Source organism: Phocoena sinus, chromosome 2 (genome assembly GCF_008692025.1).
Source record: "Phocoena sinus isolate mPhoSin1 chromosome 2, mPhoSin1.pri, whole genome shotgun sequence".
NCBI lineage: Eukaryota > Metazoa > Chordata > Mammalia > Artiodactyla > Phocoenidae > Phocoena > Phocoena sinus.
The window spans coordinates 12,305,041-12,332,708 of NC_045764.1; the positions used below are offsets into that span (position 1 = coordinate 12,305,041).

General features: G+C 44.3%; 2 protein-coding genes across 2 annotated transcripts in view; both read left to right on the plus strand.

Moving 5' to 3' along the window:
• The first annotated feature begins 797 nt into the window (after positions 1 to 797).
• Positions 798 to 1,212, plus strand: LOC116747271 (60S ribosomal protein L30-like). The gene has a single exon (XM_032619048.1). The coding sequence runs from the start codon at positions 798 to 800 to the stop codon at positions 1,164 to 1,166; it is 369 nt and encodes a 122-aa protein (XP_032474939.1). The 3' UTR covers positions 1,167 to 1,212.
• Positions 1,213 to 9,740: 8,528 nt separating this feature from the next.
• C2H10orf67 (chromosome 2 C10orf67 homolog) overlaps positions 9,741 to 27,668 on the plus strand; it is a 110,999-nt gene continuing 93,071 nt past the window's right edge. Inside the window, 2 exon segments of the mRNA XM_032619054.1 lie at positions 9,741 to 9,907; positions 10,027 to 10,389. Coding sequence (XP_032474945.1) covers positions 9,741 to 9,907; positions 10,027 to 10,389 — 530 coding nt within the window.

The window sequence follows — 27,668 nt, forward strand, 5'->3', positions numbered from 1 at the left end:
ATACATGCTATTCGGGACGTGCAGTTTTTTACTTTCTTTTTTATTAGTGTAATAAATATTAAGTGTCTCTGCTTATAGGCCAGGCATGTTTTGTTGTGAAAGAAAAGGGTGTATGTGGTCAGAAGTAAAGGAGTCACAACTAGAAACGAGCTCCACTATTGTCTTTATTTCTTTCATCCCTTATGCTTCAAAGCTCCTTTGCAGTGAATTCTGGGACTGGGTTTCTCACGTCGGGCCGTTTCCTGGGTTAAACTCCTATCCCACTTTCCCCTCAGGGCCTCCTCTTCAGCTGTGACTAAACGTTCAGTATTTCATCTCCTAGATACTCATTGATGTGATACTAAGCCAATCACTCCATTCAGTTGAACATTCTCTGAGCTCAGTTCTCTCATATGATAAAGGAATGTTATTGCACACCGTTGAATTAATAATGTAAATGAGGGACTTCCCTGGTGGTCCAGTGGTAAAGAATCTGCCTTCCAAGGCAGGAGACGCAGGTTCGATCCCTGGTTGGGGAACTAAGGTCCCAGAGGCTGCAGGGCAACTAAGCCCGGGTGACACAACCACTGAGCTCGGGCACCTCAACTTAGAGAGCCCACGGTGCCACAAACTACAGAACCCACGCACTCTGGAACACACGCGCCACAACTAGAGAGAAGCTGATGCGCTGCAGTGAAAGATCCTGCGTTCCTCAACGAAGATCTGGCAAGCCGCAGCTGAGAACCAACGCAGCCAAAAATAAATTAAATAAATAAATAAGTAAATAATAAATCTTCAAAAAAAAAAAAGTAACGTAAATGAGAGCCTTCTTGCTCCCCAGCCATCTTGGCAGCTGCTCGAAAAAGTCACTGGAGTTGCTCAACTCTAGGCTCCAACTCGTTATGAAAAGTGGAAAGTATGTGCTGGGGTACAAGCAGACTCTGAAAATGATCAGACAAGGCAAAGTGAAACTGGTCAGCCTTGCCAACGACTGCCCAGCCTTGAGGAAATCTGAAATAGAGTATTATGCCATGTTGGCCAAAACTGGTGTCCATCACCACACTAGCAATAATATTGACTTGGGCACAGCGTGTGGAAAATACTACAGAGTATGCACACTGGCTATCATTGATCCAGGTGATTCTGTTATCATTAGAAGCATGCCAGAACAGACTGGTGAAAAGTAAATCATGCACAATTTTTCTTCAATAAAACTGGCCAAAGCTTGTTTTTTTTTAAAAAAAAAAACGAATAATAATAATAAGGTAAATGAGAGAAGCATTTTCTGGACCTTCAGGACCTGTGCAAACATCAGATGTTACCATCATCATCTTCATCATTGTTATTATCTCCATCACTACCTTGTTTGCAAAGTTACTTAAGAAGGGTGATGGGATGGAAGGAATCCTGGTAGATATTACTACTGCTCCCCAGCATCAGCTCCCCTCTACCTCCTGAGCACTTGGAAGAAAAGACTTTTCAGTTGCCTTTGCAATTGGTGGAGCCCCGTGACTCTCTCTGATCAATGGAGTGGGTGGAATGGGCCAAAGTATCTAATAACCGGTGCCTGACACTTTCTCCTTCTTTTTCTTGGTAAAATGACTCAAGAGGCCTTGTGTTCCAGATAGACAGAGCTTCTATCAGCTGGATCCCGAAGTGGCTGTGTGCAGCAGAACTTCCTGCCAACCCTGTGGGACTTGTAGTGTGAATAAGGAATTAACTTTTGTTGAATTGAGTCACTGAGATTTAGGATCGGTTGTTGCTGTAGCATACAACAGCCTAATACACCGATACACTGTGACAGACCAACGGATAAAGAAATCCTGGATGTAGCTGTGGCCTAACTACCTGTATGTCCTTGACTGAGTGGACTAACGTATACCAGTTCTAAGGTCCCTTCAGCTCTGAAATCTCTGACATTTCAACACGCAAAGCAATCCCATGCCAATGACAGAGAAATGTTACCTATCATTTAAGGAATAAAATGAAATTTTAGCTTATAGAAAATCATCTCAGAGAATGAATCAAGCTAGAATAACTTGTAGAATTGAGACAATATTTTTTAACTGTTTTATACACACACCAGCCTTTTAAAGAGAGTGTGTTAAAATAGTTGCATTAAGGAGAATCAGTGACTCGTGGTCATTATTATGAACCTTAGTTATTTTACAGTGATGGCCTCAGGGCCAGTGACGAGTATAAGTCTCCTTGTTACTCACAGTGGCCTAAGACTCCCATGTGATCTGAATTCTTGTTATGAATTTTTTAGTCTCTTTTGTGCCAGCCGTTACCTTTCATTGCTGTCAATGTCCTGATCATTTTCAGCAGCTCGTCCCCCAACTTTTATTGGCTGTAGAGGTAGAAAGCAGATATCAGACTGTTAGAATTATACATGATGGTTAGGATATATAGGGTCTGAGTAAGAGGTTAAGAAGATTTCCTAGGAGTAAAGCAAATAGGTCCTCAACATGAACTTTGTAGCTTCTAAGGATACACATCTTTTTGCTTCATTTCTTATTCTCACTAATATTGCACAAAGGTGAATTTTCCCAGTAACTGGGGTCTGGTAGACAGTGTGCTAATGTATTCGATTCTCTACAGCAGCCCTAGCAACACAGATGCATAATTAAGTTGCTGATATGGGCCTGACAGCTTTAGAGAGAATTCTCAGGCCATTTGCCAAAACTAACATCATGGGAAGAACTAAATAATTTGTTTCTCATGACAATTTGGTGAAGCAATATAGCATAACAATTAAGTGTGTAGGCTCTGGAGTGTGACTGTCAGTGCTCAGAGCCCAAGTGCACAGAGCTTACCCTTGCAAGCTCTGTGAACTTGGGCAAGTAAGTCCACCTCTTGGTGTCTCCATTTCTCCTTTTTAAATTGATATAATCAACTAAATGAGTAGCGTGTTGAGTGCTTAGAAAAGTTCCTGGCATTGTCAGCACTCAGTAAATGTTAGACTTATAATAATTATTTTTCTTGGTCCTTTTAGTATACTTACTGTATTGGTCAGGGTTCTCCAGAGAAACAGAAACAATGGGATATAAGTGAAATAGAGAAAGATTTATTATGAAGGATTGGCTCATGTGACTATGGAAGCCGAGAAGTCCCACAATCCACTGTAGATTGAGGAGGACCAAACTGAAGGACCAAGAAGGCTGGTGATATAGTTCTGTACCAAACCTGGAGGCTCGAGAACTGCAAGCCGATGGAGTTAAGTGCCAGCCTAAGTCCGGGGGCCTGAGAGCCAAGAGCATCCCTGTCTGAGGACAAGAGAAGATAGATGTCCAAGCTCAAGCAGAGAGCAAATTCGCCCTTCCTCCACCTTCTTGTTCTATGCAGTTCCTCAACAGATTGGATAATGCCTGCCCACCTTGGTGAGGGGAATCTTTACTCAGTCTACCCATTCAAGTGCTAATCTCTTCTGGAGGCACCCTCACAGACACACCCAGAAACAATGTTTTACCAGCTCTCTGGGCATCCCTTAGCCCAGTCAAGCTGATATAAAATTAACCATCATATTTACAATTATCAACATTAAGTGCTACAAATAATATAATGGTATCCTCTGATTAATCTGTTAATTTTTCATTGGTCACTCTGTTAGGGTTCTCCAGAGAAATAGAACCAATAGGATGATTGTATATAATATAGTATATAGATAGATTTATTTTAGGAAATTGACTTACGTGATTATGGAGACTGGCAAATCCAAAATCTGCAGTGTGGACAAGCAGGCTATAGACCCAGAGGAGAGCTGATGCTACTGTTCTGATTTGAAGATCATCAGGCTGAAGACTCAAGAAAGAGCCAATGTCCGAGTTCAAGTCCACAGATCATCTGCTGCAGAATTCCCTCTTGTTCAGGTAGAGGACAGTCTTTTGTTCTAGCTGGGCCTTCGAATGATTGGGTGAGGCCCACCCACATTACAGAGGATAATAGGCTTTATTCAGAATCCACCGATTTAAATGTTAATCTCATCCAAACCACCCCCCCACCCCGCCACAGAAATATCTGGAATAATGTCTGACCACAGATCTGGGCACCATGGCCCAGGCATATTGACACATAAAACTAACAATCACAGGGCTTCCCTGGTGGCGCAGTGGTTGAGCGTCCGCCTGCCGATGCAGGGGACACAGGTTCGTGCCCCGGTCCGGGAAGATCCCACATGCCGCAGAGCGGTTGGGCCCGTGAGCCATGGCCTCTGAGCCTGCACGTCCGGAGCCTGTGCTCCGCAACGGGAGAGGCCACAACAGTGAGAGGCCCGCGTACCACACACAAAAAAAGAAAACAACTAACAATCACAGACACATATCATGTCTCCTTACTGGGCCAGTCTCTTCAGCTTGTGGCTTGAATCTAGCCCTAGAATTTCCCGATGGGAAGTTCTCATTTGCAATCTTCTCCCTCTCCTCACTTATACATTGAAGAAAGAAGGGGTTTCCTTTTTTGTGAAGGAGGGAGCAGAACATGAAGATCTCTCTAGCCTGAAATATCTTGTTTCTCCCTTGGTTGCAAATGAATTCCTGCAACCATCAGGCACTGGCATCTTGGATTAATCTCTAAGCCTACCCTTTAGAAAGCAGCCAACAGGATTTGCCTGCCTAGTTCTCTTGGTGTCAACTACTAGGTACACAGCTCTTTAGGAATGGCCTTTTTAAAGAACTTATTCGGAGTTAGTCATTGATTCACTTGATAAATACTTAATGAACACCTACTATGTGGATGGCATGGGTTGTCCTGGGGATACAAGGATGAATAAGAAACAGATTTTATCCATCAAAATCAGTCATATTAAGGAAGTTTTTATGATTTCTCTGGCTTCCCAAAAAACTGACCTAATTTGGTCACATGCAATTCTTAGGTTTCTTTAGATAAATGCTGTATCCTTTAAAGGAGTTTGATGAAGGTCAAGGTTAGCTATTTCCCCTTGCTCTCAGCTTATAATGAAAGCAAGTCTCAGACATTTATTTAAAAAAACATTCAAAATCAAAAGCAAAAACAAACAAACAAAAGAGAAATTAAAAAACACTCATTAGCAAGTAGGGCCCAAACAGTTTATGTAGCGTAGCCTGTTCAGAGAGGTCCACAAAGTTTGTTCTTTCAGGTGCTCTGACTACTGCCAGGTGTGGATGGTTCCCTTGAAGCAGATGTGATAACTTTCCAGAAGCAAGCTCCTAGGCCCTTTCAGTGGGCATCAGGCAACTATACAGCAAAGGCTGGACAGAAGGCAAGGGGTCAAGCCCCATCCCTCAGGGTTTAAGTTACAGCCTTCCTGAGGTTCTTGCATACTGTTCCTGCAAGGGTGGGAGGATTTATGAACTACGTTAGCTGATTTACATAGCTTGAAGATCTTAAAATTCACCAGTTCAAGCCTGCTTCTACCATCTGCCGTGATAGTCAATAGACCACTACATTCAATAAAAGCCCACTGCTGACGTGCCATATATTAACTGGCACAGTGTGGCTTGTTGCTTTAGAACAGTTTACAGCAGAGCTTGAAGTAGTCCCTTCTGTCGTGTGGGCGTCCTGATAAGCCACGGTGGGTGGGCCATCCCTGGACTGTGTGCCCCTGATCAGCACCTTGGTTACATGCTTGGTTATAGCATAACCCATGTCACATGTACATAATACCTCTCAGTGTACACTAAAGTATTTCCGGGTAAATAAACATATATTATAACAATAACAACCTGGGTTTCATGCTACTGTATTCTCCTATGTCCCTGTTCTCTGCTAGTTCTCGAAATTGCTAAATTTGTATTTTTTTTCTACCACTTTTCCGAGATAGGGTTTGAAGCTGAAGGACAATGACGGATGCCTAAAATTGCAGTTACAGGATGTTAATGAGTTGGGCTGACTGCCCAGGCAAAGGCTGACTTGCAGGTTTGTTGTGGGGAAAGCCTTGCCTCTGAGTCTAGCCTTCGTGAAGGCGGGTCTAAATCCTGTATTTTATCAGTTCGTTAGGTCAGGCTACAGAGGAATACTCACACTAACCAAAATCACATTTTTGCTGTTTACACCAAGTCTTTCTTGGAAATCTATGTACCCGTGAGTCTGGATTAGTTATTGGCAAGCTGCCTTGTGACACTGGAGAAAGAACAGAGAACTAGATGGTACTATGCGGGTACTTTATCCAAGTTATGGAGAAGCCTGATGAGTGTTCCACATCTCACGAGACTAGATCCCTCTATGATGTGATGAAATGGAGCATCCTGAACAGATCTCTGTCTGATAAATTCTTACTAAACCTTCTTTCACTGATTCTAAGATTCACATTTTTAACACCTTTGGATAGATTGCATGAACTATGGTAACTGCCTTTTTATTGCTCTCCATTCAGACTTCTACCTTTCCTGAATGACCTCATTATATATTACAGTGGACATGTTACAGATGCCCTATGTCCCAGGCATGAAGATCCACTCTGGTCACATGACCAGACTTGGAGATTTCCCAAATTCCCTTCAGCCCCAGGTTCATAAATCTTCTCTCAAATGAACTCACTTCTTTTTTTTTTTTTAATTTATTTAATTAATTTATTTTTGACTGCATTTGGTTTCACTGCGGTGCCGGGCTTCTCATTGCGGTGACTTCTCTTGCTGCGGAGCACGGGCTCTAGGCGCCCGGGCTTCAGTAGTTGTGGCGCGCGGGCTCAGTAGTTATGGCTCGCGGGCTCTAGAGCGCAGGCTCAGTAGTTGTGGTGCACAGGCTTAGTTGCTCCGTGGCATGTGGGATCTTCCCGGACCAGGGATTTAACCCGTGTCCTCTGCACTGGCAGGTGGATTCTTAACCACTGAGCCACCAGGGAAGCCTGTGGACTCCCTTTTTATTTTTGCCCGTGCCATCTGGCTTGGGGGAATCTTAGTTCCCTGACCAGGGATGGAACCCGTGCCCTCTGCAGTGGAAGTGGGGAGTCCTAACCACTGGACCGCCAGGGAATCCCCATCTCATGTAGACTGACTTCTGCAGATGGCTAACCTCTAACATTTTTTTCACATTTTTATTGATTTCCCTTGTAAACTTAGATTTAAATAGAGGATACCCTTTACTACAGCAGTCAAGGGCATTTGGCAGTAAGATCTAAGTTCCATATCAAAATTACTCCTGTCCAAACTCTCGATCAAGCTTCTCATCTTGGTTTTCAGCTTTAGCCAGACAACAAGCACTTACTGATGGAATTTTATAAGAGTGGACATGTTACCTCATGGCAGCAAAATTTAAGACATTAAAATGATCTAGTCTCGGCTTCCCTGGTGGCGCAGTGGTTGAGAGTCCGCCTGCTGATGCAGGGGAGGCGGGTTCGTGCCCCGGTCCGGGAAGATCCCACATGCCGCGGAGCAGCTGGGCCCGTGAGCCATGGCTGCTGAGCCTGTGTGTCCGGAGCCTGTGCTCCGCAATGGGAGAGGCCACAACAGTGAAAGGACCGCGTATCGCAAAAAACGAACAAACAAACAAACAAAAAAAGAACTTTGGTTCTGGATGAAGCACGAAATAAAACAAGTTTACATAACAGAGCCTGTACCACATAATCTTAGATTAGGGCTGATGATAAGAGAAAAATAAGCACTTTACGCAGGATGATGCTCTAGAAAGAATTTAAATTACAAACCTACACTGAAACCCTCTGGCTTTTACTTTTGCTAGACTCTAGAACAGATAATATCCAATTGCAATATATAAATTTCTATGTTTAGAGCCAGCACTTGACTCAATCAAATCCTCATGCTATTTCATCTGAGATGTTCACACTTTTAAAAATTGGTAGGTGATATTTTCATATAAGGACACATTATATGTATACATGTTTCAGAGAAGCACTTGAAAATTTAAAATTGGGGCCTTAGTCCTATTAATTTAGCAAGTAAAAATTATTTTCGCTTATGAAATATCCAACATTTTTAAAATGGAAAACTTAAAATAGTACATTCCTCGGCTGTGGTTTAGAAGGAAGGAACACACTCTTTGAAGGCCTGGTTAGCATTCGACTTGCAGTGCGTTTTATGTGCTGCCTGCTTTTCTTGCTTTATGGATTATCTCCAACCACCCCGAGACAGGTTGATTATCTAGTTTATACTGGTGAGAAAAGAGAGGCTCAGAGATGTTAAAACAAAAACAAAAACCTTGCCCATGTACTAAAACAAGTTTTAGAGCTACTATTTTTTTTTAATGTTTAATCCAGAGCTCACAAGCTTTCCATTAACAACCATCAATGAACTCAACATGTGATACAAAAGGCCTGCATTTAGTATAATAAATTATCTGACAGTGACAGTATTGGAGGCGGGAATATGATCAGAAATGAACAATTTTATAAGGCAGAACACCTGAGAGATAAATGTAGGTAACTGATAAGAAGTGTTGTGTAGTTCATAGTTTCAAAAAACAATCATCATCATAACTTGGTCTCCTAGACACTGAAGTCTGAAGCTGCTTGATATGCTATATAGCATGGGCAAACAAAGAGGTTTTGTTCAGTACATGTTTTTGTGGGATGGTGTAACTATGCAATCCCTATAGGTCAACAAACACTGCACAGAGCTGACCAATGACTCATGAAATCTACTGTGAGATCTCCCTCCTCAGTTTCAAAATATTCATTTAGCATTGCATTAGTGAAACAGCCAACAGCTTGTCAGTCTTTTCACTATCTTGGCCTGGTTCAAAATGGATCAGGTTTTTTTTTTTTTTTTTTTTTTTTTTGCGGCACGCGGGCCTCTCACTGTCGTGGCCTCTCCCATTGCGGAGCACAGGCTCCGGACACGCAGGCTCAGCGGCCATGGCTCACGGGCCCAGCCGCTCCGCGGCATGTGGGATCCTCCCGGACCGGGGCACGAACCCGTGTCCCCTGCATCGGCAGGCGGACTCTCAACCACTGCGCCACAAGGGAAGCCCTGGATCAGGCTTTTTAACTTGGAATTTTACTCATTTAAAAAATTTCATATGCATTGTGGTAAAATAATTCACTTAAGACAATTTAATTTATACATATATTACACTTACATATACATATATTTTTTTAAATACTCTTTTCATTATATAGTAAAATTTTCCTATGTAGACTTAGAAGTTAGATTTTGAAAATAACAACCACCGTAGAGTAAAAATAGCTCTTTTTCTCCTTTCTTCAACTTCCCGAAGGAAAAATGTACTACTGTTTTGATTTCTAAAATGTACTACTGAACATGTACACAGTCATGGAAGACTGTGTTGACACTGGTTGTGAATTTTGTTTGGCATTTGGGACTTTTCATCTTTGTCTTTAAATATTAGAGTAGTGATAATGCTACAGTGATTTACAGTGATTTATTCTTTGTATTTTGAGCATCCAATACCAAACTAACTTCTTTTTACATAATTATTATGAGAGAGAAGAAAATATTTTGTTTTCTTGTAGACAACAGATTGAAATGCTTAGTTCTAAACTGAAATTACTTACTTCCAAAACCAGGCAATGACATATTGATGATATCAGAATAGCTGTTTGCTATCATTGTCAATGAGTGGTACATAATTTAAAATAAAGGATTAGCAACAGTTTCACTATAAGGAACTTATTTTTGTAGAAGCAGTAAAAATGAATTCCACACAACACGGTATAGCTTAAAACGATGCGTTAGTTCTGACCTTTTATATTAAATAGGAATGTAAATCTGATTAATCTCAGCAAAAAAATTTTTTGTCCACGAACACCTTCGTTTGTGGCCAACTGGCAGGTATAGGCAATTCATCAGGCTGCCTGCTTCCCTCTTATTATGGGATTGCTCTGAGAGCCCAAGGCTCATTATGCAAAGGGCATCGTTATTAGATGGATGCACTATTTTTCATCCTCCCGGAAGATGACCTTTAGCATAGGGAGGAAGGTCAGGAAAGCGAGGGCCGTCGAGCTTCCATCTAATGTCGCGAGGAGAGGGGTGCTGACGTAGGAAAGCAGTTCAGGCATCCAGGCCCCCAAGTGCGCGGGCCTCGCAGGAGGCTGAGCTCAGAGCTTTAGCACAGGAGAAGGCGCGGAAGAGTTCGGGGCGTGGTTGGCTGCCGCAGGGTTATCTACAGGAGTCCAGCTCCCCTGGGGACATGTCAGCGGCGGCCTGGCCCGTGCGCACCGAGAACAGGAAGCCGTGAGCCAGGCGGGCAGTGGAAGCGGCAGCGGGTCAACTCCCGGGCAGTCTCCAGGCCGCCCGTCGCGCCCGCGCCCGCGCCCCCAGGATTCCGGCGCTCTGCCGGTTCCCCGGGAGTCGCCATGGCGACGGACGCCGGGTCCTGGACTCGGCGGGAGGCGCCCGGCCCAGCTGCCACCACCGCGGCTTCGATGGAGAGCTGTGCTGACGCGCCTGAGACCGAGGAGTGCTGGAAGATCATCGAGAACCTCGAGTCCACTATTGAACAATTCCGGTTCAGCCCCAGGTGACCGGAGCGAGCTGCGGCGCCCGGGCCCGCCCTGCCTGCCTCTCCCTCAGGTCAACACGGCGCCCCGCGCTTCTTCCCGCGCTCCACCGCTTCCCGGGCTCCTGGCTCCAGGCCACAGGGCTGCTGTTTTGATTTCTAAAATGTACTACTGTACACTAAGCACGGACTCTGGAGCCAGACTGCCTGGGTTCGAATCCTAATGACACGCTACAGGGCCCAAGAGTTGGGCGAGTTAGCTAACTTCTCTGTGCCTCGTTATCTCAAAGGGGAAACAGCCGCGATGGTGATAGTGGCGCATAGTGCCTCCTTAATAGTTCATAGCGAACATCCAGTGAATTAATCTGAGTAAGGTGTTTGGAAGAATGTCATATATATAGCGTACATAGTACCACAGAAGTATTTGCCAATATAACTGTTACTGACCTTTTTCTATAGTTTTTCCATCTCATAATCCTTCTTTGCCCCCTCTGCTCCAGTTTTATTTGGATAATGTAGAGCTGATGTTTCTTGGGGGAAAAAAAAAAAAAGGTACTTTTCTTGCTAAAAACCTTTTGAAATCCGTAAGTGGCCTGCACTAGGTTAGCTGCTGTGGAGGCCCTAAGACAAGGGCCTCGTGGCGCCCGGTGGGCTGGCTGAGAGGCAAGCCCCGCCCACTGAGGCCGCTCCCCAATGGGAAGAAGGGACCAAAGCCCAGTGGTGGGGACCGACGCAGTGAAATGGTGCCGCCAGACCAGCTGCCCCCGCTCAACTGTATTAAGTGGGTGCGTTTGTTAAAAGGGATCAGAACCTGGCTGATTGGTGGTTGTGAAAATACATATTGGCAGCAGCGGATGGTAAGCTCAGTGGGCACAGTGTCTCACCTGTTCTAGTGGTTGACTGAGAGGAATGACTTCCTGCCCTGGGTTCCGCAGCATTCCGTGGTGGGGAGCTTCTCCAGCAAAACGCACTGGCGGTGCTCAGCGGCCAGACTGACAGTGCCAGGGCCTCAGTTAGTGCTTGTTGCGCGAACAGAGGAACCACTGATGCGCGTGTGAGTTTCTCTTCACCTGCAGTGCTGGGGGGTGGGGGGGGGGGAGACTGTGCCGGTTCTCAGGTGTCTGGTGTGAGCGGGAGAGGCTCAGTACTGACTGCAGTCCCGTAATGAGGGAAGAATCAGCCCATGAGGAAGCAGCAGTCCACAAACCAACATAAGCCCGTCCTTTGTGAAGTTTAGTTCTAGTCAGGAAACCAGCGATAGACAAGCAGACTCTATAATAAATAAGTTAAGTGGTGGTGAGTGCTAAGGGGGAAACAGAGCCGAAGAAATAGTGTGTGGAGTGGGGAAGGAGGTTGTAATTTTAGATACTGTGGTCAAGGAAGGCTTCTTGGAGATGACTTTGGGGGGAAGACCTGCAGGCTGGAGGGGGAACTCTCTCAGGGAACAAAGTGTTCCAGGCAAGACAGGAAGCAGAAGAGAGTGGGCGTGGGTGTCACCAGGAGGCTGGAGCAGTGGGGGGAGGAGAGAGCAGTGGAGATGAGGTCAGAGGTAAGGGGATGGTGCCGGATGGCCTGGCACCTAGATCCTTGTAAGGACTTCAGCATTGACCTTGGATGAGGTGGTCAGATGTGTTTTTTAAACACCGCCAAGCAATTCTCCAATTCTCAGCAGACACTGACTGGGTGTGTCCTGTAGTTTGCTTATTTATATATTTTTAATTGAAATATAGTTGCTGTACAATATTATGTAAGTTACAGGTGTACAATATAGTGATTCACAATTTTTAAAGGTTATACTCTTATTACAGTTCTTATAAAATATTGGCTATATTCCTCATGTTGTACATTATATCCTGTAGCTTACTTAATAGTTTGTACCTCTTAATCCCCTACGCCTGTGTTGCCCCTCCCTCTTTCCCTCTCCCTACTGGTAGCCACTATTTTGTTCTTGTGTCCTGTAGTTTAACTGGAGATAGTGTCAGATTCCATAGGTTAAGGGCTCAGTCCCACAAGACTGCCCCTGTCCTCCCTCTTCAGAGGCCAATTTCAAGTCCAGGTTGTCATCTGTGCTTCTGACAACCAGCTATAACTCAGAGGTTCCTCAGGTTCAGTTGATTTGCTAGAGTGGCTCACAGGACTCAAGAATCCAGTTCACCTACTCGGTGACTGGTTTATTACAAAGAATATTAAAGGATATGAATGAAGAGCCAGAGGAAGAGATACATAGGGCGAGGTCTGGAAGGGTCTGGAGCACAAGAGCTTCTGTCTCTGTGGAGTTTGGGGTGCGCCACCCTCCTGGCACATGAGTTCATTCTTGTTCACCAACCTGGAAGCTCTCTGAACCCTGTAATTCAGGGATGTTTATGAAGGCTTCACTGCATGGGCAGAATTGATGGAATCATTGACTTTTTGTGATTGATTCAACCTCCAGCCCTCTCCAGAGGAATTGGGGGGTGGGGTGGAAAGTTCTAACCCTCTCATCATGGTTGGTTCCCCTGGCAACCACCCCCATCCTTAGGGGCTTTTCAAAAGTCACCTCATTCACATAAAATCAGGTGTGGTTGAAAGGGGCTTCTCACGAATAGCCAGACACCCTGTTCAACTTTTTCCACTATTTCAGAAACTGAGGACAGAAGACCAAATATTATCAGTATAACAAAAGATTCTCTCATTGTGCTTGTCGCTTAGGAAATTCCAAGGGTTTCGGCTGCTGTGAGGCAGGAAGCACGGATGAAGACCAAAATATATATATGTTTATTATAAATCACACTGTCACAGATGGGAAGACATGAGGGGATTGGAGGAGAGGAATGACATAATCTGGTTTATCTTTCAACAGAATTACTCTGGCAATTGCTTTGATATTAGACTATAGTGAGGACAGGGGTAGAAACAGGGAAACCAGTTAAGGGACTAGGACAATATGCTTGGTGAAAAGTGACCGTGGTGGTAGCAGGAGTTGGAGGTGGTGAGACTAGTCAGGTTCTAGATCTATGTTGAAGGTAGGACTGATAGGCACAGAGTGGGAGCTGGCTAACTGGAAGGATGGAGTTGCCATGAACTGGGATGGAGAAAACTAGGACACGAATAGCTTTGGGGGGAATATCATAAGCTTACTTTTGGACATAATATCTCAGATGTAACTCTTAGCCATCCATCTAGGCTGTTAAGTTGGTAGTTGGTTATGTGAGTCTTTAGAGAAGGAACAGTAATTTACCCTGTACTCTTCTGAGTTCTTGGCTGAGACAGCCCCGGTTATAAAAGATTAACAAGAGGAAAAACAAACAAGTTTATTAACATGCATGTCTCATGTATACCTAGGAGTTACCCAGGAAAAATGAGTAAAACTCCAAGATGGCCCAAGCCACCACTTTAAATACCATCTTCAGCTGAATACAAAAGAAAGATGTAGGGTGGAGGGAGGCCTGTTATGCGAGGTTACCAAGAAGTCCAATAAAAAAGGGTAAGGTCTGTTATGCAGATTTAAAGGGGTGTCTTCTCCTTTAATAAGATTCTTTTGTGAGTTAGAGTCATCTTTCTGGTAGGACAGGAAGACACAAATGGAGAGTTCCTTTATAAATGTAAATTTCTCTTACAAAGGGGTAACTTCTACTCTGTTTCCAGGGCTTCACCTGTGTCTGCAGTTCCTCAAAAATAATTAGCTCAAAATAATCCTTATGCTAAAGAGGCATATTTCGGGGTGCCATGTTCTGCTACCTTTAAAGCCTAAAGTTCAGAAGAGAGGCCCAGAATGGCTGTACCATTGTGGGGGTAATTGGCACAAAGATGGATCTAGAGCTGGGAAACTTGGTCAGATCACCCAGGCAGTGAGTGAAAAGAAGTGTGTGAGCCTTGGGACACATCAAAGTTGTGTGCTCTTTGAAGAGGAAAAAGGTGGAAGCAATATTTTCCTTAGTTAAAATTGAGCAGTACACCATAGTGAAAGTTTGGTGCACTTAATGCCACTTTCTTTGACTAATTCATTAATGAGCATTTGTTAGGATAGATTATTCTAGGATTTAGTGAGACGTGTCATTGCATTCTATTAATAAATATTCATGGATCTATTTTCTATAAGTTAACATGTTAATTTTGTATCTAATTTGTTTGAAAAAACCCCTGTAATTGCTATTTTTCCAAGATTATTTTATGCATAATAACTAAGCTATTATTCAGAAATCAAATTGTTAAACCTGTAAATAAGGATTGTGTAGGAACCACTTAGTTTGTTGTGATGTTGGTTTCCATTCTAGGCAGAGGGGTTGTTATCTAAAATTAGACACATTTGGAATTTGATGGGAAGCTGAAGAATGAACTTTCATGTTGCACTTAGATTCTGAATGAGACAGAACTTTCTAAATCAGTCATTCAAAAAGTGATGACCAGTTAGGGATAGTAGAGCCATAGGCCTGTTCTCACCAGGGATGGAGGGTAAGAAGCTGTCACTTTAGGCTTGTGGTTTTTTTGGTTTTTGTTGGCCATGCCATGTGGCTTGCGGGATCATAGTTCCCCATCCGGGGATTGAACCAGCACCCTCGGCAGTGAGAGCGTGGGATCCTAACCACTGGACCACCAGGGAATTCCCAGGCTTGTGATTTTTAGATTAACCTTTGCAACTTGAAGGTTCGTATTAGGGGACTTACTGTACTTACAATCTTTGAGCCTCAGCTTCCATATCTTCAGAATGAGAAAGGTAGATAACCTGAGAAGAAAGTGTGTGTGTATTAAGACGTATATCTTGACTAATCACATAGGACAAGTTAAGCGTTCAATTGTTTTGTTTTGTTTTTTGTTTTTGGCTGCGTTGGGTCTTTGCTGCTGCGTGCGGGCTTGCTCTAGCTGCGGCCAGCGGGGGCTACTCTTCGTTGCGGTGCCTGGGCTTCTCATTGCGGTGGCTTCTCTTGTTGCAGAGCACGGGCTTGAGGCGTGCGGCTTCAGTAGTTGCAGCACGCGGGCTCAGTAGTTGTGGCTCGCAGGCTTAGTTGCTCCGCAGCACGTGGGGGATCTTCTGGGACCAGGGCTCGAACCCGTGTCCCCTTCATTGGCAGGCGGATTCTTAACCACTGCACCACCAGGGAAGTCCGCATTCAATTGTTAAAAAACAAAATTCAACCCAGTAGATTTGAAGATCTAATTGGTTTAATTAGATGATTCATGAATTGGGCAGCATTCTGTCTAGCAATTAGAAGGGTGCTCCAAGGGGGTTGTACAAAATGGGAGGTTTCTATAGGAAAAAGAGCTATTAGTGAAAAAGAAGAAAGCATTGCTTTTAGGCTAGGGCTTATCTTTTTGGGGAAAGGGAAAGGCAGGGGTTTTATCATGCAGATTGCCTCTTCTTCCTCTGGGAGCGGAATGGAGAGCCCCCCACACCCCCGTGACAGATTATCTTCTTGGTGCTGACCAGAAAATTCCAGACTGGTTGATTAGGAGTACATTTCTGGGCAACGTTGAAAGTGCAATTAAGTCAAGTATTAAGTCTAGATTTGGTATCATGGGCTTTAGAACGAGTAATGCCATTTTGAGCCTGTGGTTTTCTCTTTAACACAGTAAATAGGCACTAATATTATTTCTAGACACCCTGGAGGAGGTATCTATAACATTCTTGAACCTGGTTTTAAAATATCATACTGTATTACTATAATATTATGGCATCAGATGGAATAGCTGAAAACATTATTCCAAGTTTCTAAATCATATCCTGAAGATATATGTATTTGGGGTGGGTTTTTTTTTTGCACCTCTATTTTTTTTTTCTAGTTTGGAGATATAATTGACATGTAACATTATATATTTATCATAAAACCTACTCACATTCATAATTTACCACCTACCACAGATCTTTTGCTTAAAGTGGGAAGAAAGGAAAGAACATATGTGGTCAAGCTTATTGAAAAATGCAGCTGAGTAGTAAAAAAGGAGCCGCTTGGTGCTGGAAAGGGTAAAGGATTGCATTTCCAGGCTGGAAGGGTGAGTCACTGAATTCTGTTAAAATGGGAGGCGTTGCAGAATATAAAGAAACAGGTTAAGTTTAGGTTGTTGTTTGTATTTATTGTATTGATGTAGCATGCAGAGTCCAAACAGGAGGCAGAAACCTCACCAGTATTTGAACGGGGAACAAACATTTCCTGTTTCTTATTAAATATTAAAGAGGATTTTTAACTAGTAAAAGGTGGTAAAGGTGATAAAAGACCCTAAGCAGCACTGTCATAGCGAATGCAAATGCAGCTGTGACCCCAAGGGCAGAGGAGGCGTAAGCACAGAAGGGACTAAGATTTAGCAGGCTCCCACCCCACCAAATGCTGAGATTAAGACCTCTTGGGAGAGGATGCGGCTGGTGGTAGAGACACCTGCCAGAGGGTGCTGCCCAGAGTGTTACGGAGTCCAAGTTCGCTCTGCTCGCCGTACCACAGGCAAGTAAATCGGGAGACAAGGTGTTGAGGCAAGGAACATGACTTTATTCGGAAAGCCGCAGACAGAAAAGATGGGAGACTAATATCTCCAAAAAAACCCATCTTATCGGGGTTTGGATGCCAGTTTCTTTGATGGAACAGAGAGGGGGAGGGGGTGAGGAAGTAAAGTTAAAAGGCCATAAGTCTTGCAAATATCTCCTGGAATAGCCAGCCTCAGGGAGGGGATGTGTTAATTTCTTCTTTCTTGCTGCCATTCACAAGTGGACAGGGTCAGGATGTTTCCCTGAACAAAGGCACTTTTGTTTAACATTCAGGCAGAGGGGCAGGGTTCCCCAAGGCAGGCCATTATGTATAGAGAGTATCCTTTTAGTGAACAAAAGCAACGGGAAGCAAAGGTTAAAATAAAAGAAACAGATCCAACATGGAGTCTGATTTAGCTCTTCCTGGTAACAAGAGCTGGTCCATGTGTTACCAAGGTCCGGCTGCTCGCTGCTGGAAAGCCAATTGTCGAGAGACAAGGGTCGGTAGGAAAGGAAAGGTTGCTTTATTTCGGAGGCCCGCAACTGGAGGCGGGGAGGGCGGACGCCTGTTCAAAGGCCGACTCCCATCCAACTCCAACAATCAGGAAGCAAGAGCCTTTATAGACAGAGCAAGGCGGCTACCTGCAGAAACAGCGCAGTCAGCTCTGACAGTCATCTTGACATTGGTCATCAGTGGTCTGACCTGCGTCATCTCGATTGTTTTAGGTACAGTTAATCTTCAGTTCCAGGGTCGGTTTGTTTCCATTTCTTTGAGGCCAATTCTTGGAATTGTGGCAGCTTATGTCATGGCTACAGCCTGGTCCTCACGTAGTTAACTTCTTCCACCTGGTGAGGGTTTCAGTATCTATATAGACAGCTCACAGGATGTGGCTCAGGATATTACCTATAGCCCTTAAGGGGGAACTAAAGGTCCTTGACTTTGCTTACTGACTAAACTATTATTATTTGGTCTCCTTTGACTGTTTTCCTGTTTCTGCATTTTCTCTCTTCTCTGATTAAACTTATTCTTTGGCTAAAGTTTTTCCACAGACAAAATGCAGCCTGAGGACATGGGGGGAAAGCACCACAGGGTCCTTCTCCGTTTCACATGGGCATGGCTTGTTGAGTGGCCAAGGAACTTGGTGAAAGATACAGGCAAGCCAAGGTTCTATACATAGCTGGGAGATCCATATCATCATTCTTGAAGGTCCTGAGTCCTCAAAAGTCCTGTCTGATTTTGGGGGGTTGCTGTATTTTTCCATTAATCTTTGCTGTTGGACATGGAAATGCTGAGACTTACTCCAGAGAAACTCCTGGGTTCCAGACATAGTTCTTGACTCCACTGTGTACCAGCAACCTGTTTTCCTCTTGATAATCCGAATTAATCATTTCAACCAGTAGAGTGCCCCCTTTCTCTGCCTTTGGTTTAGTGGTGGAAGGATCACACAGTGTGGCCAGGTACCAGTCCAATTCACTCTCATCTAATTCAGTAGAAACATTGACGTGCTTCCTGGTAGAAGCATTCTCCCCTTGGGAACTAAGACCTCCAAGCCAGCAGATCATGAAGTTGCTGGGACAGGAAAGCAGTGATTTTAGGGGTGGATTATTAGGTGTAAGAGTGAGAGGATCCTCTTCCCCTTTTACCCCTCAATTTCTGGACCTGTGGCTGTGGGAGAGATGGCGTCTTGTACTGATTCAAAGTGTAGAGGAAGAAAAGTAATTTTGTTGCAGGAAGGGGGACCCCTTCCAGGGCCCGAGAGTGGGCTCTTGTCTAACACTAAGAAATGAATTGTCTGAGGAGACACACGTGTTGGCAAAGCAAGAGACTTTATTGGGAAGGGGTGACTGGGTGGAGAGCAGCAGGGTGAGGGAACACAGGAGAGCTGCTCTGCCATGTGGCTTGCAGTGTCGGGTTCTACGGTAATGGGGTTAGTTTCCGGGTTGTCTCTGGCCAGTCATTCTGACTCAGGGTCCTTCCTGATGGTGCACTCATTGCTCAGCCAAGACAGATTCCAGCGAGGAGGATTCTGGGAGGTTGGTAGGACATATGGGCTTAGCATCTCCTCTCTCCTTTTGACCTTTCCCGAATTCTTCCGGGTGGTGGTAGCTTGTTAGTTCCACGTTCCTTACCAGGACCTCCTGTTGTCAAGAAACTCATGAAAGTGGCTACTATCTTGTCTGGCCAGGGTGGGCGGTTTCAGTCAGTGGTTCCCCTAATAATTTTCCTTCTACCCTTTCTATGTTATTGGCTTAGAGCACCCCCCGACCCCACCCTGTAAAAAAAGACAGATTAACTGGAGAAAAAAAAATACCACCAACAGAAGTTTAATAACATGTATACCTCCTGTATTCAAGAGAGATACCCAGGAAAACTGAATAACTCCCTGAAATGGCCCATGCCACCACCTTAAATATCATCTCCAGCTAAACACAAAAGAAGATGTTGAGGGTGAGGATGGAGTCAGTTATGGGAGGTTCTGAGGAAAAGCACGGCAAACAAGGGGATGGTTGTTATGCAGCTTTAAGTCCATGTCCTTCTACATTGATAAGACTTTCTAGAGATTTAGTCATTCCCTTCTTCCCAGTACAGCCAGGAAGACAAGCTTACAACAGAGATTTTCCTTACAAATGTAAATGTCTCTTACAAAAGGGTAACTTTTATTCTGTTTTCAGAGCTTCTCCCGTGTGTGTAGGTTCTTTTTTTTTAAATATTTTACCATTTTATTTATTTAATAAATTTATTTATTTATTTATGGCTGCGTTGGGTCCTCGTTGCTGCGCACAGGCTTTCTCTAGTTGTGGTGAGCGGGGGCTACTCTTTGTTGCGGTGCCCGGGCTTCTCATTGCAGTGGCTTCTCTTGCTGCAGAGCACAGGCAGGCACGCGGGCTTCAGTAATTGTGGCATGTGGGCTCAGTAGTTGTGGCTCACGGGCTCTAGAGCGCAGGCTCAGTAGTGGCAACACAGTAGTAGTTGCTCTGCGGCTTGTGGGATCTTCCCGGACCAGGGCTAGAACCGATGTCCCCTGCATTGGCAGGAGGATTCTTAACAACTGCGACACCAGGGAAGTCCTGTAGTTTCTTTAAAATAACTAGCTCAAGATAATCCTTATGTCAAAGAGGCATATTTTGGGGTGGCAAATTCTGCTCCCCTTTGAAAGCATGTACTACATCCTATAAGACAGAACCACATCCTTTTGTGGATTTGTCTCTCAAATGCCATGACTGAGTCTTCAGTAAGCCATTCTACCTTTCCACTAGGTCAGCTCTACTGGGTATGGGATATATGATAATACTGTTACCCCAAAACTGGGTTCACTTCTTGGTGGGTGTTGAGCCAAAAGACACAACCAAGCCAAAGACTGGGAGAAGGAATGACTTATTACTTGCAGCAAGTAAGGAGAACACCAGGGATCTTTCCCAAAGCAATGTCTCCCCAAACAGCAAGATTGGGGAAGTTTTAAGGTAAGGGTACATGCATATTCATGAAGGGATGTGAGTAGAGGAGAATTCAGCATAGAATTGGGGCAGAAGTTGACAGAGTCCAAGCTTTAGTTGATTGAAGTCAAGAGGGTCAACGTCATCATTCCATCCTCCACCTGGCTGGAGGCCTTAGTTCCTGCAGAACTCAAAGATATATTATTATGTATGTCTCTTGAGGAGGAACTAGGACCCTGTTTTATCACTGACCTATTGTTTCTTTTTTTTTTTTAATCTTTATTGGCGTATAATTGCTTTACAATGGTGTGTTAGTTTCTGCTTTATAACAAAGTGAATCAGAATCTTTAGGATTCTCTATGTATAGTATCATGTCATCTGCAAAACAGTGACAGCTTTACTCCTTCTTTTCCGATTTGGATTCCTTTTATTTCCTTTTCTTCTCTGATTGCTGTGGCTAAAACTTCCAAAACTATGTTGAATAAGAGTGGTGAGAGTGGGCAACCTTATCTTGTTCCTGATCTTAGAGAAAATGCTTTCAGCTTTTCACCATTGAGGACGATGTTGGCTGTGGGTTTGTCATATATGGCCTTTATTATGTTGAGGAAAGTTCCCTCTATGCCTACTTTCTGCAGGGTTTTTATTACAAATGGGTGTTGAATTTTGTCACAAGCTTTCTCTGCATCTATTGAGATGATCATGTGGTTTTTCTCCTTCAATTTGTTAATATGGTGTATCACGTTGATTGATTTGCGTATATTGAAGAATCCTTGCATTCCTGGAATAAACCCCACTTGATCATGGTGTATGATCCTTTTAATGTGCTGTTGGATTGTTTGCTAGTATTTCGTTGAGGATTTTTGCATCTATGTTCATCAGTGATATGGGCCTGTAGTTTTCTTTCTTTGTGACATCCTTGTCTGGTTTTGGTATCAGGGTGATGGTGGCCTCGTAGAATGAGTTTGGGAGTGTTCCTCCCTCTGCTATATTTTGGAAGAGTTTGAGAAGGATAGGTGTTAGCTCTTCTCTAAATGTTTGATAGAATTCGCCTGTGAAGCCATCTGCTACTGAGCTTTTGTTTGTTGGAAGATTTTTAATCACAGTTTCAATTTCAGTGCTTGTGATTGGTCTGTTCATATTTTCTATTTCTTCCTGATTCAGTCTTGGCAGGCTGTGCATTTCTAAGAATTTGTCCATTTCTTCCAGGTTGTCCATTTAATTGGCATAGAGTTGCTTGTAGTAATCTCTCATGATCTTTTGTATTTCTGCAGTGTCAGTTGTTACTTCTCCTTTTTCATTTCTAATTCTATTGATTTGAGTCTTCTCCCTTTTTTTCTTGTTGAGTCTGGCTAATGGTTTATCAATTTTGTTTATCTTCTCAAAGAACCAGCTTTTAGTTTTATTGATCTTTGCTATCATTTCCTTCATTTCTTTTTCATTTATTTCTGATCTGAGTTTAAGGATTTCTTTTCTTCTGCTAACTTTGGGGTATTCTGTTCTTCTTTCTCTAATTGTTTTAGGTGCAAGGTTAGGTTGTTTATTCGAGATGTTTCCTGTTTCTTAAGGTAGTATTGTATTCTTATAAACTTCCCTCTTAGAACTGCTTTTGCTGCATCCCATAGGTTTTGGGTTGTCGTGTCTCCATTGTCATTTGTTTCTAGGTATTTTTTAATTTCCTCTTTGATTTCTTCAGTGATCACTTTGTTATTAAGTAGTGTATTGTTTAGCCTCCATGTGTTTGTAGTTTTTACAGATCTTTTCCTGTAATTGATATCTAGTCTCATAGCATTGTGGTCAGTAAAGATACTTGCTACAATTTCAATTTTCTTAAATTTACCAAGGTTAGATTGTGACCCAAGATATGATCTATCCTGGAGAATGTTCCATGAGCACTTGAGAAAAATGTGTATTGTGTTGTTTTTGCATGGAATGTCCTATAAATATCAATTAAGTCCATCTTGTTTAATGTATCATTTAAAGCTTGTGTTTCCTTATTTATTTTCATTTTGGATGATCTGTCCATGGGTGAAAGTGGGGTGTTGAAGTCCCCTACGATGACTGTGTTACTGTCGATTTTCCATTTATGCCTGTTAGTATTTGCCTTATGTATTGAGGTGCTCCTATGTTGGGTGCATAAATATTTACAATTGTTATATCTTCTTCTTGGATCGATCCCTTGATCATTATGTAATGTCCTTGTCTCTTGTAATAGTCTTTATTTTAAAGTCTATTTTGTCTGATATGAGAATTGCTACTCCAGCTTTCTTTTGGTTTCCATTTGCATGGAATATCTTTTTCCATCCCCTTACTTTCAGTCTGTATGTGTCTCTAGGTATGAAATGGGTCTCTTGTAGACAGCATATATATGAGTCTTGTTTTTGTATCCATTCAGCCAATCTGTGTCTTTTGGTGGGAGCATTTAGTCCATTTACATTTAAGGTAATTATTGATATGTATGTTCCTATTCCCATTTTCTTAATTGTTTTGGGTTCGTTATTGTAGGTCTTTTCCTTCTCTTGTGTTTCTTGCCTAGAGAAGTTCCTTTAGCATTTGTTGTAAAGCTGGTTTGGTGGTGCTGAACTCTCTCAGCTTTTGCTTGTCAGTAAAGGTTTTAATTTCTTCATCAAATCTGAATGAGAACCTTGCTGGGTAGAGTAATCTTGGTTGCAGGTTTTTCTCCTTCATCACTTTAAATATGTCCTGCCACTCCCTTCTGGCTTGCAGAGTTTCTGCTGAAAGATCAGCTATTAACCTTATGGGGATTCCCTTGTATGTTATTTGTTGTTTTTCCCTTGCTGCTTTTAATATGCTTTCTTTGTATTTAATTTTTGACAGTTTGATTAATATGTGTCTTGGCATATTTCTCCTTGGATTTATTCTGCATGGGACTCTCTGTGCTTCCTGGACTTGATTAACTATTTCCTTTCCCATATTAGGGAAGTTTTCAACTATAATCTCTTCAAATATTTTCTCAGTCCCTTTCTTTTTCTCTTCTTCTTCTGGAACCCCTATAATTCGAATGTTGGTGTGTTTAATGTTGTCTCAGAGGTCTCTGAGACTGTCTTCAGTTCTTTTCATTCTTTTTTCTTTATTCTGCTCTGCAGTAATTATTTCCACTATTTTATCTTCCAGGTCACTTATCCGTTCTTCTGCCTCAGTTATTCTGCTATTGATCCCATCTAGAGTATTTTTAATTTCATTTATTGTGTTGTTCATCGTTGCTTATTTCATCTCTCATTCTTCTAGGTCCTTGTTAAATATTTCTTGCATTTTGTCTATTCTATTTCCAAGATTTTGGATCATCTTTACTATCATTATTCTGAATTCTTTTTCAGGTAGATTGCCTATTTCCTCTTCATTTGTTAGGTCTGGTGGGGTTTTATCTTGCTCCTTCATCTGCTGTGTGTTTTTCTGTCTTTTCATTTTGCTTATCTTACTGTGTTTGGGGTCTCCTTTTTGCAGGCTGCAGTTCGTACTTCCCGTTGTTTTTGGTGTCTGTCCCCAGTGGCTAAAGTTGGTTAAGTGGGTTGTGTAGGCTTACTTGTGGAGGGGACTAGTGCCTGTGTTCTGGTGGATGAGGCTGGATCTTGTCTTTCTGGTGGGCAGGTCCACGTCTGGTGGTGTGTTTTGGGGTGCCTGTGGACTTATTATGATTTTAGGCAGCCTCTCTGCTAATGGGTGGGGTTGTGTTCCTGCCTTGCTAGTTGTTTGGCATAGGGTGTCCAGCACTGTAGCTTGCTGGTCGTTGAGTGAAGCTGGGTGCTGGTGTTGAGATGGAGATATCTCGGAGATTTTCGCCGTTTGATATTATGTGGAGCTGGGAGGTCTCTTGTGGACCAGTGTCCTGAAGTTGGCTCTCCCACCTCAGAGGCACAGCACTGACTCCTGGCTGCAGCACCAAGAGCCTTTCATCCACACGGCTCAGAATAAAAGGGAGAAAGAGAAGAAAGAAAGGAAGGAAGGAAGGAAGGAAGGAAGAAAGGAAGAAAGAAAGAGAAAGGGGGGGAGGGAGGGAGGAAGGAGGAAGGGAGGGAGGGAGGAGGGAAGGAAGGAAAGAAAGAAGCTAAAGTAAAATAAAGTTATTAAAATAAAAAATAATTATTAAGAAAAAAAATTTTTTTAAGGAAAAAAAAAACGGACGGATAGAACCCTAGGACAAATGGTGTAAGCAAAGCTATACAGACAAAATCTCACACAGAAGCATACACATACACACTCACAAAAAGAGGAAAACGGGAAAAAAAAATCATAAATCTTGCTCTCCAAGTCCACCTCCTCAATTTGGGATGATTCATTGTCTATTCATGTATTCCACAGATGCAGGTACATCAAGTTGATTGTGGAGCTTTAATCCGCTGCTTCTGAGGCTGCTGGGAGAGATTTCCCTTTCTCTTCTTTGTTCTCACAGCTCCCGGGGCTCAGCTTTGGATTTGGCCCCGCCTCTGCGTGTAGGTCGCTGGAGGGCATCTGTTCTTCGCTCAGGCAGGACGGGGTTAAAGGAGCAGCTGTGCTTCGGGGCCTCTGGCTCACTCAGGCCGGGGGTGGGGGGGGGGAGGGAGCGGCACGGAGGCGGGGCGGGCCTGCGGTGGCAGAGGCCGGCATGACGTTGCACCAGCCTGAGGCACGCCAAGCGTTCTCCCGGTAAGTTGTCCCTGGATCCCGGGACCCTGGCAGTGGCGGGCTGCACAGGCTCCCCGGAAGGTGGGTGTGGATAGTGACCTGTGCTCGCACACAGGCTTCTTGGGGGCGGCAGCAGCAGCCTTAGCGTCTCATGCCCGTCTGTGGGGTCCGTGCTTTTAGCTGCGGCTCGCGCCCGTCTCTGGAGGTCCTTAAAGCAGCGCTCTTAATCCCCTCTTCTCGCGCACCAGGACACAAAGAGGGAAGAAAAAGTCTCTTGCCTCTTCGGCAGGTGCAGACTTTTCCCTGGACTCCCTCCCGGCCAGCCGTGGCGCACTAACCCCCTTCAGGCTGTGTTCCCGCCGCCAAGCCCAGTCCTCTCCCTGCGCTCCGACCGAAGCCCGAGCCTCAGCTCCCAGCCCCGCCCACCCCGGCGGGTGAGCAGACAAGCCTCTTGGGCTGGTGAGTGCCGGTCGGCCCTGACCCTCTGTGCGGGAATCTCCCCGCTTTGCCCTCCGCACCCCTGTTGCTGGGCTCTCCTACGCGGCCCCGTAGTTCCCCCCCTCCGCCACCCGCAGTCTCCGCCCGCGAAGGGGCTTCCTAGTGTGTGGACACTTTTCCTCCTTCACACCTCCCTCCCACTGGTGCAGGTCCCGTCCCTATCCTTTTGTCTCTGTTTTTTCTTTTGCCCTACCCAGGTACGTGGGGAGTTTCTTGCCTTTTGGGAGGTCTGAGGTCTTCTGCCAGCATTCAGTAGGTGTTCTGTAGGAGTTGTTCCACGTGTAGATGTATTTCTGGTGTATGTGTGGGGAGGAAAGTGATCTCCGCATCTTAATCTTCCGCCATCTTCCCTACGATCCTGACCCATTGTTTCTTGACTGCATTTCCTTTGTTCCTGCATTTCCCTCACTTCCGGTAAGGTCATTAATTATGGAGACCTGTTCAAGGGAAAGCATTGTGGCCAGGCTTAGATCACAAAATGGCTTAGGCCAAAAAAGACTTCTCTTATGTCACGAAAGCCATGCCTGGTTCTCTTTCTTCATGAACCCTCCTACCTTATCTGCTTATAAGACCAGTCAGTTCCATGGGCATGAGTCCGTTGCTGTACTTCTTTTGCTGTGAAATAGAGTACCTTGATTAGAAGTGATGCCATGCCCAATGTCATGATGTTGGGTAAGGCCTTCTGTGAATCAATGGATGATGGTTCTGATCTCAGGTGGCCTCGGCCTGCAGTGGCATGAAGCAGGATTTTGGTTCCCCGCCAAAGATTGAAGTCAGGCCTCTGAAGTGAGAGCCCCAAATCCTAGCCACTAGACCACCAGGGAACAGTGGCCAGTGACAAGGCCCTGGCCTGTACGGCTTTGCAGAAAGTGAATTTCCACAAAGAAATGGGAAGTAGTGAAACAAAGTGTTTATTAGGAGGAAAAAGAGTACGTGTGGATAGACACATAGGCGGCCTCAGAGAGAGAGTCGTGCCCTCGTGGTAGTTTGAATCACTTATGGGGCATTTCTTCCGGGTTTCCTTTGGCCAATCAGCTTGCTTTGTGTGGTTCTGAGTCCGTATTTGTTTTATCTCAGGGTCCTCCCCTGTGTGCGCGCATCTCTTAGCCAAATGGATTCTAGTGAAGAGGCCTGTGGGTAGGTTGACGTCACTCCCTTTTGACCTCCAAGGAGCCTTTCTCCTCTTGTATAGTCGGGAGGGTCTGCTTGACCTCAAGAATGAGAAATATACGGCCTCTTATCTGGGCAGAGCTCAGTTCCTCCTCGTCAACTTGGAGTATCTGTCCACAGGGGACAAACCTCAGCTGCCCAGCCTGGGGCCCATCTGTCTCCTGCCTCAGTTCTGGTGGATGGCGTTATGGTCAGGGAATGCAAATCCATATCCAGTATATGTCTATCCCAATGAGGATGATGGGAGAGGTTCAGTGTTATCAACCTGCCACCAGGCGGCTGGCTATCCTCACTAGTAAATATGGCCATATTAGGGGCTCTCTATGTGGGCTGATAGGCCCTCAGGGCTTGCAGCAGTCAGGCCAGCCTTGGTAAGGAAAAGTCCATTTTTTTGAACTCCATCCCTGCCACCATGGCCATTTTGTTGAAGGGCGATTGAGTGAGAACTGGGGTGGCTGTGGAAACTGACTGATATCCCCAGGGTGTGTCTTGTTGCCTACCTGATTACTGAGCACTTTTTCTGCAGTGGATCACATGTGAAAATTCACATGGGGCACAACATTTTTACAGCCTGTACCCATTCTTAAAGCCTCATCCATGGTGCTCTCCCTTAGACTTGCTTGTCACCAGTCTCTCAATCTTGTTCCTTCCAAGTTCCTGACCATCCAGTTAAGCCTGCCTTTAGCAACTACCCATAAATTAATACAGATGTGTGGTTCTGGCCATTTCTCATCCAGAAAAAGTAGTAAACTAAATGTACTACTTCAGGTTCTGTTCAGTGGGAGGATTTTTCTTCATGACTATTCTTCAGGGTCACCTCCGAGTGAGGCTGTAAGACGGCAGGTATCCACCTTCTGGTGGCAGCTCCATCGTTAACCAGGCTTGAGTTTTTTCTTCCTCAGCTCATCATCCACAACTTCCCATGAGGCCATAGCTGCGGATTGAGGGGGAAGAGGCACAGGGCCACTTACTCCTATAAATTGCTTTCCTTCTGCCTGAGTCTGGTGTCTTATACGCCACTCCCACCTGATGAGAGATTGAAGCTGCACTTGCCCAACTTCATGGTTTGGCGGTTCAGGTAAAACCCAGTTTGTCCTGGGAAACCCAGGCCATAAGTTCACCTGGTGACTCATGGTTAGGCATTCAG

Bases quoted from the DNA above. Each gene is read 5' to 3' on its own strand.
- LOC116747271 (XM_032619048.1), top strand. From the start codon at position 798: ATGAGAGCCTTCTTGCTCCCCAGCCATCTTGGCAGCTGCTCGAAAAAG.